Source organism: Lithobates pipiens, unplaced genomic scaffold (assembly GCF_037356315.1).
Source record: "Lithobates pipiens isolate NorthernLeopardFrog02 unplaced genomic scaffold, aLitPip1_a1.2 Scaffold_18, whole genome shotgun sequence".
Lineage (NCBI taxonomy): Eukaryota > Metazoa > Chordata > Amphibia > Anura > Ranidae > Lithobates > Lithobates pipiens.
Window position 1 is genome coordinate 157,828,810 of NW_027507758.1, and position 23,709 is coordinate 157,852,518.

General features: G+C 38.8%; 1 protein-coding gene across 10 annotated transcripts in view; it reads right to left on the reverse strand.

Moving 5' to 3' along the window:
• Positions 1 to 23,709, reverse strand: part of ADGRG6 (adhesion G protein-coupled receptor G6) — a 292,061-nt gene that overhangs the window by 77,706 nt on the left and 190,646 nt on the right. For 6 of the 10 annotated variants that reach the window (XM_077486298.1, XM_077486297.1, XM_077486295.1 and 3 more), the window contains 3 exons: positions 22,709 to 22,774; positions 10,911 to 10,996; positions 1,439 to 1,491 (listed from right to left, as the gene is read on the reverse strand). In XM_077486298.1, the coding sequence (XP_077342424.1) occupies positions 1,439 to 1,491; positions 10,911 to 10,996; positions 22,709 to 22,774 (205 nt within the window). Of the gene's footprint in view, positions 1 to 1,438; positions 1,492 to 10,910; positions 10,997 to 18,080; positions 20,933 to 22,708; positions 22,775 to 23,709 lie in introns of those variants that run through there. The other 4 variants (XM_077486292.1, XM_077486293.1, XM_077486291.1 and 1 more) reach the window with 3 other exon arrangements.

Below are 23,709 nucleotides of genomic sequence, written 5' to 3' on the forward strand. Positions count from 1 at the left end.
TTTACTCATTATGTTTTAGGTTTGGGGATAATAAGTACACAGTGCAATATTCCATTATAGCTAAAATGCACAATTTAGGGACAGCACCACAAAGGATCCATCTGGATTTCCCTGGCAGGCAGTATTGCCACCTGGAACTTTTACTTATACATGGAAACAGTGGTGGACAGGGGTATTTGTCTGATTAATGGTGAAGCACCCAGTATAATTGGCACCACATCCCTAAATAATTTAATGTACATGAGGAATGGGAGGGAGAAAGGGATTTTATCAGTGCAAAGAAAAAATTAAATAGTAATGAGTGAAAATTGTAACCGTAGTATAAAAAGGTCTTTTATATTTAACAAATTTTTAATAGGCTCAAGGTTAAAAAACACATGTAAATAAGTAAACAGTGGCCATAGTAGACAAAAAGCGACAATTCACGAACGTGGTGGTCACGACAAGCAGGTTAAATAGACAATAAGGATTGCACATTAGCCCGACATGTTTCCTTAAATTGCTTCTTCAGGGGATGTGCAAACTATGACAGTAATGACGCAGAAAACTGAATATACAAAATAAAGAGCAATGTTTGTCATATTGTTTTATATATATATATATATATATATATATATATATATATATATACTTCTTATATATTGTAACTTGTTTTTTTGTTTACTAAAAATTGCTCTTTATTTTGTATATACAGTTTTCTGCGACATTACTGTCATAGTTTGCACATCCCCTGAAGAAGCAACATAGTGAAACATGTCGGGCTAATCCTTATTGTCTATTTAATCTGCTTGTCGTGACCACCACATTCATGTATTGTCTCTTTTTGTCTACTACGGCCACTGTTTACATATTACATGTGTTTTTTAACCTTGAGCCTATTAAAAAAATTTTAAATAAAAAAAAAACGTTTAATACTACGGTTACAATTTTCTCTCATTACTATTTTTTTTTTCTTTCCACCGATAAAATCCCTTTCTCCCTCCCATTCCTCATTTACAATGGTAGCCAGAGTCACTAAGGGAGTCTTGTGTAAGACCATTTTTTTTAAGTTTATCTACTAAAAGTTAGATAGAAGTGAGCAGTGTCCAGGTCTATGTGACAGCGAGAGAGGTACCAGCACCTATCTGCGTATTACCTACCATAAAAGTCCCAGAGGGCTCTTGTGCAGCTTCACAGTCTGCACAAACGGTATATCCACCCCTGCACTGGAACATCTTACTGACAGTATGACGCATGATATGTAGGTGGCAGTATGTTCCCATTCTAACTCACAGCCAATGTCGGCGATGCATTAATCCATCCCCGAGCTCAAATAGGCATGTTTACATATCCTAATTTACAAACTAATAGTCAGTTGCAATTAAAAATTATTAGAAGGTATTGCACAACAAAATTATTTAATGACATCATTATGAACTGAGTTTTACAGTGCTCTTACCTCATATTTACAACATATACTGAATAATTCCAAAATTGAAATGTCGAGTTAAGCTGGAAAAAAACATATTTCACACATAGTAACTACAACAGTTATAACACTATTTAGAATAACATGTAAAACTGCTGAATGTCTACATATTGAAAACAATGACCAATTTCCTGTCAACAATAATTAAAGGGAAAGTTAATATTTTGGAAAGTTTGTCTAGGTCAAGTATATTATTTCACAGCGCAACAAAATTTCCTGCCTTAAAATTCTATGGCTATTTTCTACCTTCATTTGTTTCTTTTACAGTTAAAATCCCAGCCTATTTTTTTCCAGTGACGCCTCATCTTATCTTTTTCTCTGCTTAAGGGATGCACCCCTATGAACTACAAAAATAATGATAATAATAATAACGAGGTAATCTAAAAAGCTCTTTTCAAAAGGTTTCTCTACAGCTTTCTAAAAATTAGTAGGTGAAAAAAAACAGAAAATTGTTTCATACTTACTGTCATTTTCTTTTCCTGGTGCCTATCCATGGCAGCATACCCGTGACAAGCTCCGCCTTGGCTCCTCCCTCGGGACCAGTGAATATTGTAAAATAAAATGATTAGTGCACTCGCAGCATTCTGCGTAATATAGCATACTGAGGGTGGGATTGTATGCTGCCATGGATAGGCACCGGGAACAGAAAATTACGGTAAGTATGAAAAAAAATTCTGTTTTCCTGGGGCCTCCATGGCAGCATACCTGTGACAAATAACTAGCTGAAATGGGTGGGATGATGGATAGTAAAAGATTTATTTGAAAAATTATTAAAAATAGGCAAATGCCGGCCTGATAGCCTGTCTGACAGTTTTTACAGATGAGAAAGCTGCCGGGTCTACTCTAACATCTCGTAAAGGTATGTTAGGATGACCATAATGCTATCCCTTAGATCGTTTTGATGGATATGTCTGCTCTGGCCTTCCAAGAAGCAGAAAACAACCACGTGACATACAGCCCAACTGAAGAGGGGGTTCCAGTCCCCTATCCTTGTATACCTTCTTAACCAACTTGATTATCAATGAAACTATTGTACTAGAGCAGGGATCTGCAAAGTATTGCTCCCAAGCTGCCACAGAAGCATACGTCCCATGAGGTATTGTAGAGCTATGATATTAACAGACATGACTAGACATGATGGATACTGTAGTTTGGGAATGGCGGGAGGGCCCCGGATGATGCCTCTTTGCCCCTGACTTTTTTTTTTGAGTATTACAAATAGGTTAGATGAGAGTCTGAAGGGAGTTGTGGCTTGAAGATAGTGTCTTACCGAAGTAATATTGTCTTTGTGAAGAAGGTTAATTGGTTCTGAAAAGATTGGCAGGGCCCAAGGCTCGGAGATAGTAGAGGAAGAGGAGAACTTAGGGATGAATCCATATACCGTTCTAAGTTCCACTCTATCCGAGTACAAACAATAATATTATTGTCTTCTGATCACAGAGCCTGAAGTTCTGATACTCCCCAGCCCGGTGCCAAAGAAAAATAGTTTCCAAGTGAGATTCCAGAAGGATGCTGAATCAGATTTGCAAAAGGCTGTTTGGATAAGGGCTCCAGAGTGATAGAGAGATCCCAAGTCGGAAATATTTGTTTTAATGGGTGGACTTATCTTCTTGACTATCTTGAAGAATTTGATTAAAGGATCTTCGGCCCATCTCTTGTTGTCATAGCAGAGACTGCCACCAGCTGTACCTTTAAGTTGCCTAATTATAATCGTAAACCAAGGTCTGTTTGCAAGAAGTCAAGGAGTTGGGAAGAAGAGGGTACTTCAGGATTGAAGTTTTGCCATTTGCGAAAGATCTAAACTTATTCCAAACCTTGTCACATGTATTGTTCATTAAATGTTCCTGTGCTTTGAGCATCCTAATGATTTAAGCCTCTGTTTTAACATTCTAATGTAAAGGTTCAATCTGTGAGGATTCTGATGGGTCTGATGCCTCAAGCCAGAAGAAAGGGTATCAGAGGAATATTTACCGGAGGCTGGACACTAAAAAAAATAGCTTTAGGGAATCATGGATCTCCCTGCAAATATGGCAGGACTGTTTTCACCGTTTAGAATTTGAGATAGGAGGCCGGAGGAGGCCTAAATTGGATTGCATGCCCAAAAACTTGACAGGGCATCTATCGCTTCTGCCCAAGGATGAGGTAGATGTGAAATAAACCTCCGCAGCTTGGTATTTCTTGCTGTAGCAAAAGGATGCAGGTCAGGAAAGGTCCACTGGCCCACAATCTAACTGAATAAGTTTGGTTGTAGGGACCATTTGTTGGGATCCAGGAATCCTTGGGATAGATGACCGGTGTCTATGTTTAAGTGGGCTGAAAGATAGACTACTCTTAGGTCCTGTAGATTCCCCTCTGCCCAAATGAAGATGGGTTCCACTTCCCTTAGTAAGGAACTGTTGTTGGTTCCGCCTTGGTGATGTATGAATGATATTGCAGCTCTATTATCTATCCAGATCAAAACTGATTTGTCCTTGATCTGAAAGAGCAAATGTCAATGCAAGATAAGCCGCCTGGATTTCCAGGATATTTGCGATGATGTCTGAACGTCCATCTCTCTTGAACCAACATCTGATTGCAATGTACCTCCTAGCCTATTGCATTGGCATCTGTGGTAAATGTGATCCAGAAGATATGCCTTAATGGATGTGGCTTTACAGGCATCTCTCTCTTTGTCCACTAGTGCAGACCCCTGTGTATCAAACTTGTTTGATATATGGACTGGGATAAATGGTTTGCTCCATTGCTTCAGGAATTCTTGCTAAATAGTGTCTGAGGTATCCATGTGTCCATGGGATTATCTGGATACAAAAAGACAAAAATCCCTATTAAGTTGAGTTGTTAGTAGGACCATGTCCTCACTCTCCTTATCTTCTGAATGATCGCCCACACTTTCTGAGATGGCAGGGACACCGTCCCTTTTGCGGTTTTGAATAAGGCGCCTAAACTGGAGAAAAGATTACTCTTTTGATGATTTACCATCAAACCGTATCTTGATAGTGTAGGCCACAGCATCCACCTGTGTTCCACTAGCTGGGCTGGATCTTTTTATAAAAGGAGGATTTTGTTTGGTTAATGATAAGAACTGAGACCCAGCTCTCATAAAGAAGTTTGATTGTGATCTGAGCCCTTGTGAGATCTCTGAGGGAAGTGCAGGGCCCGAAGGGGAGACTCTGGAATTGTAGATGGGCCTGGTCGACCGAAAATCTCAGATACCTCTGTAACAGTTGTAGTATAGGTGCGTGCAAGTAAGCATCCCTGAATCCCCGGGTACATCTAATTTTGAAGTTCTGGGGAATCAAGTCTGACTTTCCTCCTGTGACACAGGAAATAGCTTTCTGTAACATTTCTGTGGTGATTTACCATCAAAAAAAGGGTATTTATACTAATTTTGTTTTGACATAGTGTCAGCTGCACATAGTTCTGACCATAATACCCATATGGCTATCACAAATAGTGACATTGATCTTGCAAAGTAACGAATTGTATGCATCGCCGTTTCACCAGTGAAGTCTGCTGAGAGACATAATTCGTCCAAAGCCTTGACTATATTTTCCCTAAGAACATTTTGATGAATTACTGTTTCCATGTTTTTGGTCCATGCCCACAGGGCTTTGGATACAGATAAGGCAATTGCTGACTTCCAGGCATTTACCCATTTGGTAAGCTCTTTTAAGTTGGGGTCTATTCATCTGTCTAAAGTATCCTCAATTGAGGCTAAATTATCGATTGGTGAGATGAAATTTTTTGTTATACGAACCACTACCACTGGTGGACCGTCTGGCATTGCCGAATCTTGTTCTGACCGTGGATTACATTTTCTTAGGCAATTTAGAGGAAAAAACATAATTTTTTATTTTTTCCTTTCCTCTTCAACAATGTCTCTGATATCATCCATCAGAGTAAGCCTATGTTTCCATTATTGTGACCTGAAAGTCGCACAATTTTGCCACGATTTTGATGCGACTTAAAACAATGCCTGTGTATTCTTGAGGTCTATGGACCTCAAGTCACATCAAAGTGGGACCAAAATAGTACAGGGACTACTCTGAAGTTGCTGCGACTTGAAATAGTACAAAAACTGTACTCATTGGAAATCATGTGGTGCGACATGTCCCAAGTTGCATGACATGTTGCATTAGTGGAAACCGAGCTGAAAGAAGGAAACCTGCTTCTTTAGAAATGGGAAGTACATCTTTTGACTACTTAGATGTAGTGTTGGCTTTCTCCCAGCCAATAGTTGGCTTTACAGGCTGGACATAGGGCTAAACTAGGAAAAAGTTGAGCTCTGAGGGCTGAGCTCTTCTGAGGTTTCCTCAGATGACCCCCATCATCCAGATGTCTAGGAGGGATGCTTGCTGTGTGGTGAGAGGAGTCTCTTGAGGATAGGCCAGGAAGAGTTAACTTCTTTGGAGGAGACTGAGCAAATTTCTGCAATGGAACTGCTGTTGCTCCTTCCGCTATGTATCCCCTGCCCATCTTTGAGTAGGACAGCTTACCTGTTAACCCTCTGACTCTCTGTCTGTTGCATAGACTCTAAAACAGCTTTTGCAGCCCAATTGGCTGGTAATGGGGTGACCCCCGCATGCTCGGCATTGAGTTTGCGAATGTGAAGAACTATGTCTTTTCATGGATGAACCCTCGCTGCTTGCATGGTATCCTGATCTGGTTGGTGCCATCATAGGTTTGTTTATGTCGCCTTGATGTCTGCTTGGACTTATCTGGCGTACAAGGTTGAAATACATAAACGTACCAGCATAAGTGCTCTCTTTTTTTTCTTTTTTTTTCTTTTACTCACCTGGACTACGTTCCCTTCCTTAAATGTTGGAGAGGGTCTTGTTTGGGTGGCGTACTGCTTATTTTAGGAAACAGACAGAAAAAGCAGCTAGAGAAAGATAAGGGAGTTAGCGACTTGTATTTCAGCTGGAGCAAGAAAATGATATTCCCGAGTAAAGAAAAAGAAAGAATTTACAATTACCATTGGCAAAAAAACAGGGTCCCCTCCAGGGGCTCCCCGCATAGACAACCTTAGATGACAACAGGCTGCCATGCTGAAATCCCCCAGTAATAAACAATGGAGAGGGGAGGGACATCTATGGAAGATACAACCCTCTAAAAAATGATTTTGACAAACAAGGGAAAAAAATTTAAAAATTGCCCCTACAAACCACAATCTCAGGCCAGACCGCAAATGCGCGGCCGATGGCACTAGTACCTATGTGGCCTGCCCAACTCTGCCGAGGCCAACGAGCCTGGTCCAGATGTCCGTGCATGCACAGATCAGTCAGCAAGACGCTGAGGGACTCAAAAAAAATGGCACGGAGGGGAAGTTGGTGGGGGAGGAAGAAAGCGAAAAAGAGAGAGAGGAATGCAAAGAAAGGAAAGTGAGAGAGAATGGATGACAGGAGGGAGAAATGGAACGCTAAGTGAAAAATAGATATAGCTGCTTTCTCTGCTGCTGGCTTGAGCAAACACCAGTATATAGATGTAGATGGGAGCTCTTAGTTAAGAGACAACTGCTGTCCCAAAAGACCCACAGAAGGGACTGCACCTAGGAGAGGCTTGAACTCAGCTGGAAGCTGCTGACTACAGAGGTAAGGGACGTTTGACCACCATTCACTGACCATGAGGTATGAGGGAAATGCTGGGAGTGCACTAATCATTTTCTTTTATAATATTCACTGGTCCTGAGGGAGAGCTTGCCATGGGTATGCTGCCATGGAGGCACCATGCAAAATTATGGATTTTTGCTGCATACAAAATTTACCCTGAAACATAAACTCAATTTCACCCATATTGCTGTTTGAGAAAAATATTTTTCTAATAAAGGTGGATACTTGTATAGATTTAGGGTAATTTAGTGTATTTTTATTACTGTTCTTAGTGTTTTATTCTATTTTTGAGTAGTTGCTCATTATTTATTTTTTACTTATCTATTTTTATATAAAAATAATAATAATAATAATATATTGAGACTATTGAGGAGCCATTGTGGAGCCTCCATAACCTTCAGAAGCCAATTTAAACTTGATGTCCTTTAAAAATCCACCAAAAAACAAAACTTGCCTTCAATGTTGACTACAATGAATTTCATTAAAATAGCAACATTTCACTAAAATCTCTTGATCTTTGCTGACTTTTGGGAAAATAAAAACTTTACTCTGCTGCTTCTTATCTTTTATGTGTTTTATCATCTGATGCATGAACTCCAAACGTGGGGGGAAAATTCACCTCGACATATTGAAAAACGGATAAACAGTGTATGAGACAAACATTTTTTAATAAATTAATTAATGTTTTAAATAACTATTTATCAAGTATAGAGTTCCTTCATTCCGCCTGTGGGCTAAACAAATGTAACCGAACAGATTCCTTTATACACGCTAACAGCGCAGATAAATGAATCTCCTGTTGTGGTCTATTGTATTCTTATCCCTGAACAATCCACCCTCCCTTTTAGATTGTAAGCTCTAACGAGCAGGGCCCTCTGGTCCCTACTGTATTGATTTGTATTGTAAGTGTGCTGTCTGCCCTCATGTTGTAAAGCGCTGCAGAAGCTGTTGGCGCTATATAAATCCTGTATAATAATAATAATAATCCCTGCATCTGACTGAATGCAGGTACTGTACAACTGAGTATTTTCCACTCAGCTCATTTGACATAAGTCAATTGAAAATGAAACCTGTCAATTTCGGTGGTGCCTACAGGGCCACAAATATACATTGGGTGGATCATGATTACATCAGACACTGGAATTTCATGACAGGATTGTGGAAATTAAGTGTGCCTGATAGCCACACTACTACCATGTAGGACTTCAGTCAGATTGGTGAATGTTTTTACAGTACATTTTTATAATACATAGTATTCAATTTTTTGAGCCAGCAAGTGAAGCTCTAGTATCCTTTCACATGATTTTCTATGTATCTCTAGCTCTCTTGTTTTAGAAAACCTTTTGATTACTAAGGTCAATAGCTCAAGCTGAAATTTACACACATGAATGAGTCGGACCAGTGACTCGTCACTTACTGGACAACTCTGCTCCAATAAACCTGAATGATGACTTATTTTTCAGTGGTGTCTCTAGAGAACCCACAGTGCTATTGTCATGACTCTGCAGTAATACTTTCATGCCCTATCTGTCTTTTACCTGATCTGTGTATCAGCCTTAGGGCTTGCACTCTCACACCTGCATGTTTAAGTAATCTTCCCTCAGTGTGGCTCCACCCTAGCTTCAAAAGGAACCACTATTTAACACTGTGTTCTCCAAGCCTGCCTTGTCGAGCAATATTGTGTGTGTGGTTTCCTGTTCCCTGCTTGCTGTGTGCTCTACAGTTGTCTCTGTTACCGATCTTGGCTTGTTCTTAACTATCCTTGCCTGCTTGTGACCCTGACCTTTGACGTGTTCTCTCTCTATCCTTGTCTGCTAGTCGGCCCAAACTTTGGCTTATCTACTTACTATCCTGGGTTGTCCTGGGCTGCTGCTTCCTCTCTATTCTCCTGTAGCCTGCCGTGAGCATGAGCTGGGAGACCCTGGGGGCCACGGCCTGGAGTCAGTTGCAGCGCAGTCCATCCTCACCACTAGAGGCTCTGGTGAACACCTGCTGACTCTTAGCCCTTGTACACACGGTCGGAGAATCCGTCGGAATGTGTCCTATCGGACCGTGTTGTCGGATAATCCGACTGTGTGTGGTATGCATCAGACTGATTCCGTCGGAATATCCATCGGACCCAATTTTCCAACATGTTGGAAATATTTTCCGACCAACTGGTCCGATCGGACATACTCCGATCATGTGTAGAGAATTCAGATCAGACCAAGTGCCTCGTATGCTCAGATCAAATTCCTAGACCAAAGCTATTGGCTACTAGCCTGAATGTAGTCCCATCGTAACAAAATAACATCATCACGTTTTGAATGATCGGATTTTCCGACAACTTGGTCCGACTGTGTGTATGCAACAGTTTCGGACACAATCCGATGGATAAAATCCGACGGATTTGGTTGGCAGAATGTCCGACCGTGTGTACAGGGGCTTAGATTCCCCGCCCTGGGTAATCTTATGCTCTAGCTCCCAGTGGGGTCCGTGTTGGTGCTCCATTGGCCCTGCCATCCTGAATCACCCAGAGTTCCATCCACAGCAGTCAGCCGTAGGGTCCACTACCTTAGCGGTGCACCCCTGACTCCAACCATAGGGTCCCCTACCTTAGCGGTGCACCCCTGACACCTGGACTCAGGTGACCTGACAGCTATGGTTTATTATATACAATATAGTCTTGTATTATTTTCTTTTAAACATTGTACATATATAGTAAAAAATGCATACATCAGTGTAAAAATGTAGGTTTGTTGAAAAAACATTGTTGGGCATGTCACAAACATTCGCCCAGATATCACAAATTCGGACTGTATGCTTAAAATGGTAGTCAATTCTGAATATTAATTTTAACCTACAGGTAAGCTTATAATAAAGCTTACCTGAAGGTTAAATTAATACCCCCTAAACGTACACCGTTTAGGAGATATTCTAGGGAGAAACAGCCAGTGACGTCATTGGCACTTGCACTCTAAAGGAATAGCATACCCGTGCCCTGTGCCGTACGTGGAGAGACTCACTTGGCTTGACCATTCAAGCATACTAGAACATAATACCTTTACCTTGAAGGGTTTTTTGTTTGTCTTTTTTGGGGGTAAACTTTACTACCACTTTAATATGTTAATTTCCCATAATTGTCAGCTTCATCTAGTGGCCACAATGCAGTATTTTCTTGATTGAAAATCCTGGTATTTCGGGGGGGGGGGGGGAGCATTAGGGCCACTATAGACAGAGCTAACAATCATAGGAAATCAGCATAATATCTTCAGAATCTGTGATGGCTGGCTGAATGCTTGTGACAATAGTCCAACATTATTATTTTTTAAATAAACCACTTAGGCACCTTTCACACTAGCCAACTGCAAAGTTACAAGATTTTCAGTGCATCTTTGGAGTCCGACTTTGACATGACTTTGAATTTAGTTTGATAAGATTTTTATACTCTTTGGCAGTAAAATTGTGTCAAAGTTGGATCAAAGTAGTGCAGGAACTTTTTTTGAAGTCGTAGTGACTTCAGTAGTGTCAATTGGATCAGCTCTCATATGAATACATGCCATTTCACATGTCCTGCGACTTTGGGTCTCACAAGTCGGATCCTAATTCGCACAAGTGTGAAAGGAGCCGTAATTTACACAGTATCAAACAACAAAACAATCCCGATCTGATTACAGGATTATTTAATTAATATAAACACAGGTAGAGAGTAAATATAATCACACTGCTGCTCAAAAAATGTTTCTAAAATGAAAGAAAACTTTAGACGCTAATATTGACAAAAAACAAAACAAACAAAAACAAAGGGTATCATTTTTTTTTTTAAGTAAACCATATTTATGTATTATACTTACCCAGGTGAACACTGTATTTTGAACAGTAGTTAGATCACTTATGTTTTGTGATATGACAGTAATTCCAATCCTGTAAAATGTGCCACCTGCACAAATGACAATAATAGTATCACTGCTAAAGCACACTGAAAGTGAGGTTAAATATTAACCACCATGGATACATATTTAATACAACAAATTGTTACACTAATAGTATTCTATATTCTAGGTATAATCTATCTATGTTAAAGAAAGCACATCTAACTACCGTAAATGAAAAAGCATATATGAGTAAACAGAAAAAAATTGCTTTATCGTCCCACCTCCTTGCTGTCTAAGCAAACTTTTTTTTTTACTTTATTAGTAAATGGCATTTTTATAGAATATATAGAATTTATAGAATATATAATTATATTTATAGAATAAATAGAATTGAATGTATTTACACCTTTGCAGCCACATTTGAGAAACCCCCTCTATATTTTTGCTATGTGGTCCTGTTCACACAACATAGACCCAGGACTGGCCTAGCTGTTTAGTCTAGGTTTCATTCCCAATAGGCACTTAGCAGCCAAGCACACAGTAATTCATAGTCACTCGAGTCAGAAAACTGGCTATACATGTCTTATTGCAGTTCATTTTGCTGAAAGAACTGGAATAGGGTGAGGGCGACCCTTGGGCTAACAAACTGTATTGGAGAACTCTAAATCTGATATGCTCCTTCAGAGTGAGAAACACGCTCTACACCCTCTTTAATATGATGGGAAACCATAACTCCTCAGATGAGCTTTCTAAATGCTTTCAGGAGGCTAGGCCAGAGGCCAGAGATCCCAGCCCAAGCAGGAGCTGGAAACCCAAAAACAAATCTTTGAATCCGCAGGTAGTCACCCAGGGATGCCCTTAGGCTGGGTCTTACTCCCCCAGGAACAAGGGGAAGCTGTTCCAGGCCCCAGCCTATTTATACCCCTCTCATCCACTTTCTGGTCACTCGCACTCGTAACCAGGAATTGGCTAAAGAGGCATGAATATGCAGACCAGGGCCAAAGCTCTTTCACCCACTATATTCCAGAGTTCAGTAGGATGTAGGGGAAAGTTGCTTAGGCTGTACCAACAGAATCTAGAACATTACACTAACAAACAATAACTGCTCTCCCTAAATACAAGGAGGCCAAAAACTCAATTCAACTAATACTAGTGCCTACTGAGGGGTGCTACACCTAAAAATTATTTTACATAATAATTCTTACAGTTCTAGTTAAAAAGTGCATTAACATACAATGTACAGCCCAAGCCTTGAGATCTTTAACCCCTTTGTTAGGACAGACAGTATCTAGTTTACAACTGATAATAAAGTTGCCAGCACAGTAAAAACAGGGTTAATTATGGTAAACATAACTCCTCAGCCACCTCATTAAAGAGGAGCTCCATCCCCACTCCCCCCCCCCCCCAAAAAAAAACAAATAATTAGAAGTCAGCAGCTACAAATACTGCAGCTGCTGATTTTTATTATTAGGGCACTTACCTATCCAGACATCCAGTGGTGTCCTCACCCAAGCCAATTCTTCAATTGGCTATCAGGTGCTTACGCCACCATCTTGACTAAAGGAAGGAGGGGGTCCGAACTTCTGGAAGTGGGAGCAGGTACCTGTCAGGAGGCAGACAAGCGGAGCTTCCCCTTTAATACTGTGCATGCGACCTGTATAGTGTCCCCGAAGGCTTCGGGGGAAGGAGGGGGTCCGAACTTCTGGCTCAGTTTGCAGTGGCAAACTGAGCCGGAAGTGGGAGCAGGTACCTGTCAGGATGCAGACAAGCGGAGCTTCCCCTTTAATACTACATAGAAGGGGGCTTTTTTTTTTTGTCCTTTTGGAGTTTTGAGGAGATAACAGCAAACTTTAAATATGTTTTTGAGTTATGATATGTGAATAGGAACATGTAAAATATATAAAACAGAAGTTACCCCAAACCGGCTGCAAAAGAAAATAATACACTTTAATTTAAGGTTGGAATCAATATATAATAAATAGAAAGGACAATGTTTATAGAGGCCACAAACTGGTGAATCCTAAAATATAAAACAAGATAAGATAAAAGGAAACTTTTAACCTAAGTACATGGGGCCAGGAAGAAATAAACAAATTAGAACTGATCTGGGGCTGGCTCTCCGCCTAGCAGCTGAATGGAGAAGCAGGGGAGTGGTGAGAAGATAAGTAAACAGAGGAGGTTAGGCTGACATTAAAGTGAACATTAAAGTGCTGTTTTGTCTTGTAAGGGCAAAGGATTGGTTCACTTTAACCAACTATCATTTGACAGTGTTTTTAAATTGTGCCTACATAGCTCCATTATCAAGCGTAGGGAAGCCCTTGCTTGACAGGTGTGAAAAATCCTTAAAAGGGCCCTTGTCTCTTTAATCTTTGTCTCAAAGGTGATACAGAATACTAGTTGCTTTCATTCAAATGTATTTGTCAAATGTTACTTCTAACTGCATAGATCACTGTGTAGCCAGGCAGTTCTGGACACCATGTCCTTTTGGGCCCTACAGCATTTGCATTGTCTGTTTGGCTATAATTACACACTTCTTGGATCTAGACATCTCTTACAAAAACCCTACATGGACAAACTGTACATGTGTTTAATGCAAGCATTTTATTCGGAGAACTGGACAAATAATGACATGTTTTGGGTCCTAGTCCTTGTCCTTGTCTAATGCTGTACATATGCGTATTATTACTACAGAATCATCAAGGAATGAAAGTTTTGTGGAACCTACTTTATACTAGTAGTACATTTTAAACTGTTCCTATGTTTTATTAAAAGTTTAACATAAAACAAAAAGATTTTTTCTTTTCAAATGAATGTGTTAGTTGACTACTTACCAGTAGATGTCAGCAGATCACATTAATGAAATCATGTAATAATGAGTATTAGTACACCAGTACATACAATCATATTGACGTAGTGCTCTGAGGAGACTGCAAAGAAGGTCTGAGCTTAGTCACAATTATTTTGCAAATATCAGCTCCCATTCATACTTCCATTTTTTTCCTGGCATTAATGTGCAATCTTGGCATGTTTTTTTCTCAATGTTCCTTCTGGGGAACAATACTTCCTGCATAACAATATGCCTGTAAAATGCGTAAAATGTATAGCGTGTTTTTACACCTATTGGAAAATGCTCCTGCTATAAACCACACTACACCAAAACAGAACTATAACTTTAAAATTATTGTATAATTGAAAACCAAGAATCTCTATACCCAGATGTGGTGGGTATAGGTGATAATATATAGTTCCCACAGATGACAACTAGGACGATCTCCTATTGGCTTGGGTTTTCACAGGTCCCTAGGTGCACTCTAGGCCTTGCAGCCCTCTTCAGAAAGGGGAATCCAAAACACTAAATACCAGAAAGCAAGGACACACCAGCCTAAAGATGAGGAAGAGGGTATACCATTGAAAGGCATCTGCATCTGTAACATATTTAAGGGTGCCATCTGTGCATATCCAGCACCACAGACTGAGACTATGGTTGAAATTTCTTCTGTTTTATGCTATTAGCCTAATGCCGCGTACACACGATCAAAATTTTAGTCGGAAAAAGCTCTGATGGTTTTCCTGACGGAATTCCGACGGGATTTCGCTCAAGCTGTCTTGCATACACCCGGTCACACCAAATTCTGACCATCAAGAACGCGGTGACGTACAACACGTACGACAGGACTAGAAAAAGGAAGTTCAATAGCCAGTAGCCAATAGCTTCCGTTTCGTAGTTTGAATCTATAGGCAATAATAGTGGATTATAGGAGATCAAGAAAGATTAACCATTGCCTGGTATATATAGGTGGTGAGGAGGTGGAAAGGGAGGACAGGACACAATAACATATTTGGGAGTGCATATTACAAGGGATTTGTCGGGGTCTCAAAATACTTTTTTTTCTAGTGATAAAAGCGCAGCAGATTTTTTTTTCCTTCAGAGACTAAAGCAGGCTGGATTGCCCTTAAGACTTTTGGTCAATTCTATCATTGTACCATTGAGACTATTCTTCTCCACTGCACTGTAGTGTGGTATGCCAGCTGCAGGGCAGCGGATATGAAGTGCCTGTCTTGTGTGGTAAAAACAACACAGCAGAACATAGGTATGGAGTCCAAATTTGGACCCAGTGTATGCCAGCCGATTAAAAAAGCAGCCAAAAGCTATTAGTAGCAATCCAACTCACCCAGGTTATAGTGTGTTTATCCCGTTGCCATCAGGGAAAAGATATAGGACACTTAAAACGCACACTAATCGATTAAATTATTATTTTTTTCACTAGGGCTATATTGTCCATAACCCCACCAGGTACAGGGTTTTAGGAATTTTATGTGGAATTAATTTTTTTTTAAAATAACATTTTATATTTTGTTATGTTTAAACAGATATGCGGGCATGTGCTAAGAGTATGTAGGTGCTGTTTTGTTGAAGAAGTGTTTTATTACTGTTATAAAGAGTATCCTGATAAATGTTGTTGTATGTATAAACTGAAAATAAAGTATATTATCTTAACTTATCTGTATCTAGCAAAGCTTTGGCACTTCCTGATTAGCCCTTAACCTTGCAAGGCCCTTCCTGCCTCTTGGACATTCCTATTATAACAATTCTTTTTAGCCAGTAAGTCCACCTACCATAGTGATGGGCCAATGGAAATTTGTGGGGGTGGCAACTGTCAGCAACCCCCCAAACACAGAAGTGTAGGTTTGCGCTTTAACAGGAGTCTGGTTGTGATAGGACAGTTTAGGGGACTGTAGCAGGTACGTACAGAGATCTTTCGGTTCTGCCCTACAAATATGTGACACCCACTGACACCCACCAAATATGTGCTTTTGGTGGATGTCAGCGGACACATCTCCGCTAACATCCGTCTGCCCATACAAGTCCATGGGTGGCCCGCTCAGATCCGCCTCAAAAACGGACTGGCAGATTTTTTGTGTGAAAGGGGCCTTAAAGTGTAAATTGTATTAGAGTTTCTTTGGAATAATATCCCTTTTTTAAAATTAACTAGATGTTAAAACTCTGTGAAAAAATGTATTTAAATTATTTTTTACTTTTTTGTTTTTGACTTTCATTTTAAAGCCTTTCCTACTATATACACAGTGTTTCTATGAGCACAACATCTTCCCAGATTAAGGATTTTTTTCTTTACAGTAAAGTTCTTGCTTTAACTATAATTAAGATGAATTAAGTTCTTAACTCAGTATATTACCTCAAAGACACAAATGGCATTTAGTCACGCACATTTACATGTAACGTGGAGACAAGTACAACCTCAATGGTACCTCTGAATGCATCAATCCTTTCTTTCACGGTGTTCACAGCTTTGAGCCATGTATACACATCCCTACTGTTCTTACAGAATAAATACATCTAAGGTATTTATATACACAAGTCTAAAATCATTCTTTAAAGTATGCTGCTGTAATTTTGTTTAAATTTATCATTTTCAAATATGTATACTAAAAAGCTTTACATCAAATTATGAACCATGCTATATTTATTTGTCTTTATTAATTTCAGTTTGTATCCACAATGTCTCCAGGAAATAGATAATATAAAGAAATGGTCAGGTTCGAAAACAATATTTTTGTGTATTTACAGTGGAAAGTGCAGATCACTTATACAATAAATCACCATTGCTTTTTCCAAAGTATCATTGGTGCATCTATTCCAGAGTAGCTAGCTAACCAGTCTCAGCTGCCTATTCCTTGTTTAATGTATGTAACTGGAGTTTGAGTCTAACAAAATCAAGATATTTTTAGAAGTACGTGTTAGCAGATGGTGCATGTATTACCCAGTCCTCTGCTTGTCTTTTTTGGGTAAGTTCCCATAGTACAGGTCCTACCTAACTAAGGGAGCAGATCGATCACTAGAGGTTCACTAGGAGTGAAGATCCATTTGGCATGGATCTTCACAAAAGATTACTTTTTTTATCTCCAACATAATGTAAGTATCGGTGCCTGCTTAGTACATAAATGTGAATGTAAGGTCTTCAGTCTGTGGCCTCTTTTGACTGTAATTTCATGTCTATCGCTAGCTCAAACACAGCCATTGAATTTACAATCTGCATACACAATCACTAAGTTTAGAATCTCAATATGAGAGAATTCAAATAATGTCCCAAGTTTTCATTTTACCTTAAGTGACTGTAAATAGGTCCATATATGTTTTTTATTCATATTCACCTAAATGGTAATGCTAAGATATTAAAAACTCTATAGCATTCATACTTAAGGAAGGATTACCAGAATATATAAACTACAGTGTATTGTGAGGACCTATCCAAACCAAGTGCATTCACATAAATACTCTATCGCTACAAACTTGCTAGTAGCTTTTTAAATCTAACAAATCAAAACTAATTAAAATCTGTCCATGGCCGGTATTAGTGTATGGTCCAATCAAAATAAATGTGAAGGGCCAGTTTGCTTTTCAGGTAAAATATCAAAGATGACATAATTATTCAACATGCTTAATCTTTAAGTTGGATCCTGGTCTTTCTTGTTACTTTAGTGTCTATGATAACATTGTTTTAGAAAATATACTCTGGGTGATATTTAAAAAACTACAATAGCATTGTGAAACTGATAAAACAGTGATAATAAAACAGTAAATTAAACATGGTCAGTTGCTAGAAGTTAAAACTGGTCAATGATCTCTCCCTACTTAAAAACAGAACTTTATATTTTCCGGTTTATGTACATCTATTCGATTGCACCTTTTTCAAAATGGAAGTTATGGGCACAGTACACATTAAATAGGTAGATTGGTATGTTAGAGCAAATTTTAAATATTTTCAGTCTTTGCAGTCCCCTAAGAGAACATAAATCATTAAAGTGTTAGAAATATAATAATTATGTGGGGGATTTATCAGAACCTGAAAACATAAATAAATAAATTGCTGAGTTCTATGTAAAAAAAAAAACAATGTCATGGGCTGATTTCCCATTGAACTGGTCACTTTGATAAATACCCCTGTAGAAGCCTAAGTAAATGATTAGATTCACACATTAATATTTTTACAACCTAGAAGAAAAATTAAAATAATCTACTAGACTAAGAGTAAATTTCCATCTATAATATATTATGTTTGCATGATCATTCATTCCAGTCATGCCTACGGTTAAAGCAGGTATCTAGTCTATGAAGACAAGTGTACATACTGCTCTTCTTAACATCCTGTCCACACAAACAGGCCACATGAGTCAGGGAAGTGCAATCACAATGCTGGGCTGTTGGCGAGAGTGTGGTGGCTTCAAATTCTCCATTGCTGATATACTTTTGAGCAGTATCGGAGAAAAATCCTTGTCCTTCTTGCCCAAGAGAAGCATCCTTCGAGATTTGGGTGGTAATTGTTTCCAGTGTTCTGATAGAGGTTCCAAAATCTGATGGCAAAAGCTCTAAATCTGTATTTCTTGAAGGCATTTCAGCAATGTTTGTCTCTGTGCTTCTTGACCCTATCTGTATATCAACAAAGGTTGTTTGTATCCAATAATGCCCCAAGTTGGCAGTTGTGGCCTCCCTTTGTGTGTTCAAATCTGCAGATAATAAAGTGTTTCTTATAGATGGATTATGCCCTGCATATGCTGAATCAGATTGCAATGTGAGTAATGAGTGATCATCCATCAATGGAGGTGTTGCAGCATTTATGCTGTGTCCTGTTTCTAATAATTTAGTTTTCATGAGGTCATGAGTTTGCTTCACTGTTCCATCAATAACTGTACCACTGACTGTGACAATATTAATCTCTTTTCCTAGGAATGATGCTTCTGTATTGGCTATATTGCTTTGATGTACTGTAAATCCTGGGTTGGCATCGACTTGCTGAAATTGTTGTTCAGGGTCAACTAAGGTGTGTACTGTACATGGTAGGAGTTTATATTTAACAGAAGAGGTGTGACTAGCAACTATAGGCTGAGAGGAAGATATTTGTTTGAAATCTCCTAATGTATTAGATGTTTCCATAGGTTTTATTTTACTTACGGTCCATAACATGGACACTTCTGACCCTGCAGTGTTTTGAAAACTTCCTGAGTCTAAGGAGACACTTGTGTTTATAATTGTATTTAAAGAGTGACTACCTATTGGCTGAAGAGAAGAATTAAAGGTAATATTTAAATAAAAAGTCTTTGTTGGAGTAATACCTAAATCCAAGTTAAAATATGAATGTTCCTCATTTTTATCTGTAGTTTCAACCAGTGACATTCCAGATACAAGATAAAGTTTGTCTACTTCCAAAAAGTTATCATCCCCTGAAGCCTCATCCTGTTCTTCATTGAGCTTGGAGATTGTCAGTGGACTGACAACTACCTCAACCGATGAGCTATCAAATGGAAGCTCTACAGTTGGTCTAAAATCAGGACCTTCCATGAGCAAATTTAAGGTTTCACTGGGCGTATTATACTTTAATGTGATTGTCTTCCATTGGTCATCTTGTACATCATAACTTGAGGTCAATAAATCATAATGACCTTTCGACTGTGTATGCAGCTTATCAAAGTTTGCTGTAAATAGGTGAGACATTGTCACACTTTGTTTTTGAAGTGGTATTAACACTTCATTGTAAAACTCTTCTTGATCCTTGTCCCCTAAAGTTTTTGTAGATAAGATCTCTTGAGTCACACTCGGCTGAAGATATAAAAGAGTCTGCATATTATTGCCACTTATGTGTTGAATATTTGCTCTATGAAGCAGTAAACTCCCAAGTAAATGTTTTGAATGTGTGGCTGATAGTCTAGTTGCTGCATCAAGCTCTGTATAAACAGTGGTGCAACTTGAAAAAACATTACAGGAGACAATGTCTGTTGAGAATTTGCTTTGTACATATTGTGCATATTTATTTCTGGGCAAAACAGAACCATGTTGAGCAATCCAAGTGTTCTGCTCTTTACTTTCAAAATCTTGTGAGGGTTTAATAACTTCTAAACCATATTTTGCCTTCACAGATGTTTCATAACTATGCATTCCATTCATAGAAGGGCTTAGTATATCAGTTACCTCTTTTTTGTCTGTGATTTCAATTGTTGTATTTAAAAGGTCCAGAGTATTTGCAGAATTTTCATGTAACAAAAACGATGCATTTTCAGTTTTTTTATCAGTGAGTATATACACACCGCTAGATAGATTTCTGTTTTTGGAATCATAAAGTAAATATGTTGATATTTTACTGTGCTCACTGCCAGACTTTACAATCTTTTTTTCATTTGAAGTTGGTGTGTTCCTGTCATTAATGTGAGAAAGCCATTTTAACCACCATGTCTGATTGGTATAGCTATAGCTATGCTGTGTACTATTGAATGACGTGCTATTGAACTTCATAAATGGAGCCAAATACCACTCATCTTGGCTCCCAGAACCGTTTGATTCTACCTCAGAAAATTCATCTTCTCTAGCTGAGTTTGAAGACTCATTGCTAGAGGCATTACTAAAAATTGCAGATATATTGTTAGACAATGCTTCATGGGTTGACATTTCTTCTCTGATAGCTTCCAAGAACCTGTTTTCTGTGGTTACTCTTTGATTTGTAGGGGCAGACCAAGAAGACTGAGTCGTCATGGTCAAGAACCAAAAGTTGACCGCCGTTTTAGATGTGCTGCTTTTCTCATATGATGTAGGTCTTTGTTTTATTGGCCACACAATTGGAGTAGAGATTATTCCTATGCTTCGTACACCTTTTATTCTGGAGTCTTGCATCTGCAGCTGCCAGCTTGCAAAGGAACGAGTGACGGGGTTTCTCTTCATTCTGATGGGAAATGTAGCAGGAACGTTGAGTTCCTGCCGATCTGCATGTATTATGCCATACAGTAAATGGATTGGAAAAAAAACTGTTACTTGTACATAATATATATACATTACCAATGATGTTAAGCCTGATTTCTCTCTCTCATATATACACACAAAGATATTTAATGTACATTCTGCTGAGAAAACTAGAGGACACAATATTCCACTTCACTGCATGCTGAAATTACCAAAGTCAATGAATGGTAGAGTAAAGATATCTTATTAAATAACCACGTACAGGGAGGAGTCTAATTCTCAATTACCTTGCACAGGAAAATAGAATTTCGAATTGCATGCTTTACAAAAATGCATATATTTGTAACTTTACATATTTAATGGTCTCAATATACAGTATGAAGAAAACTAAAACATGCACATAGTAGTTTTAAATGTACTGATATGAAATGTAGAGGGAAACAACCGATTATGCTTGAAATAACCTTTGATGTAGCACAAGGCATAGCAAACTCACAAACAGAAGCATACCTCAATAAATGACGAAAGTAAGAAACAATACAAAAACACTGAAGAACTAGAAAAATGGTTTGATGGTTTGATGATTGTGGAATAGTAATCCCAGCAAGCACTGAAATTTCTGAACATGTTAAAAGTTCTGTTAATAACAACAAATACCACACTTTTACATTCAATCACAGATTCTAAACTGTCAGAAACCATTTTCATTACCTTTCTCCTTCATGTAAAATATAGGGGAAGCAACCCAATCCTATAATCTATCTTTTTCAATCAAAGATGGAGCTGAGACCAGGGTTGTCATTTTAATGGTTTACATGAAACTGTTTACTGGCAGAGTGGAAGCTGAGGACATAAAAACATTGACCCTGCTTCAGCAACACCAAATTAATACAATTCCATGTACTTAAATTCAAATTTTCAACTCCATTCCTCATAAAATTTCATATTTTAGACTCTCATTTAGCAAACCAACAATACTCATTAAATGCCCAAAAACATGACCTGATCAATGTACTTAAAGTGTATCTATAGCTTTTTTTTTTGTTTTGGATATAGCAGGGAAGGGTTAAAGCACCTGCCAGGTTCATTTTAATTTTTTTGCCTTCTATGTACCATTGGGGGACATTTCTCTTTACTTCCTGTCTCAGAGATGAAACAGGACATTAAAGGGAAACCTCCTAAAGTCAGGGGAATGCCCCCCTTAAACAGCCATCCCTAGAACATGTGTCCCCAGTGAAAGATTTCCTCTGACTTTTTGTTCTAGGGACTACTGTACAATTTTGGATTTTGGAGACATAGCCAGTAATATAAACTTGATAGAAGGTCTAAAGCTTCTCCACCCTATCCAGAAAACGGAGCTAAACAGTTTTTTCTAGAGTTAGACCCCTTTCCCACTGAGGCGTTTTACAGGTGTTTTTGCACTAAAAATAGTGCTTGAAAAATACCTGTAAACTGCCTCTTCTGCAGCCCCAGTGTGAAAGCCCGAGTGGTTTCACACTGGGGTGGTGCATTTGCAGGATGAGAAAAAAAGTCCTGCAAGCAACAACTTTGGGGTGGTGTGCTCCTAAACCGCCCCTGACATTGAAATCAATGGGCGCCTGCAAAGAGATTCAGCAACAGCGCTTTTCAGGCTTTCAACCCTTTCCTCGGCCACTAGCGGGGGTTAAAAGTGCCCCGCTAATGGCCAAAAAGCTCCACTAAAACTAATGGCACTTTACCGCTAACGCCCCTGCCTTCAATTTTAGCATCTAAAGATGAGAAACACTGCATGAATTCACCAAATCACTAAGTACACCTGGATAGAACTACACTCCAAACTTGATGACATTTTCTTAAAAATAGCCTTACAAGTCTATTGCAAATCTAGATATATTGCAAATCTAGATATACAATTAAGAGCAAGGACGCTTATACTTTTAAAATGTAAGTCTGTTGCATTTAATCACCTGAGGGATGTACATGAATACATTTGTTAATGTTCACCGATACAAGCAACAATGTAAGAATATATATTGTACTTTGTGTTTCTTACCAGTTTCTGGAATATCGGTGCTGTTAGTAGTCATGTTAGTAGCTATCATAGTGGATGCTGATGTAGCTGGGAAAACACAATAATAGGTGAGCTTGAGTAGTTACTGGGGATCCACTGTATAGTTAAAGTTCTAGTGATTAAACAATAAATGCAAATAAAGAAAACAGAGTTATTGTGTAATCAAGCACACAGTTAACTTTGCAATCAGTACACTATGAAGATTAAAAACTACTGTATTATCGAGGGAGCACTACTATTTTATAATATCTCAAAACATCCAGTCAAGTTGTGCAAAACCCGCTTCTTAAGAGAGCATGCAATAATAATGAAAAAGTGGCAAAATCCAGTACCTCCCTTTAACGTTAGTGACTGGACTATGCAATTTAGCTAAAATAATAGAGCTCCCACTGTAGAGATAGATGTCTGACATTTAAAGCTGAAGATCAGACAACCAAAAAATACTAGTAGTATGTATAGGGTTAAATTCTCATTTAGTCTACGGGAGGTTTAAATTTAAAACCTTTTCCCTAGCTCCCGTGGAAGCTGGCACTCTCCTCCTCTCCTGCAATGTTTGCAGTCCCTTGAGTTCCTGAAGTATAGTTTGCTGTGCTGAATTATACATAAAGCTGTCAGGGAGCAGGCAGCCATAAAACCGGTGAAGAGGAGCTGCTTCGCCGGATTGGCCATACAGGGTGAAGAAAGCATATAGGCGCAAGGAGTAAGGTAAGTATTCCTCTGCTTAATCTTAGATTCTGGCCTAAGTAAGGGATCCTCATTAGCATAACAATAATAATTTATGTAAAAAAAAAAATAGCACACTTTCAGTTAAAATTTGGATGCAGATGCTGATTTCCAAGAATGTATCTGTAAGTGTGCTATTATTTTCTTTTAACCTCCCTGGCGGTAATCCTGAGTGTGGCTCGGGTGGATTTTCAGTACCAAAAGTGGTAACCCAGAGCCATACTCTGGATCGCATCGCAGTATCCTGGTACAGTTACTCT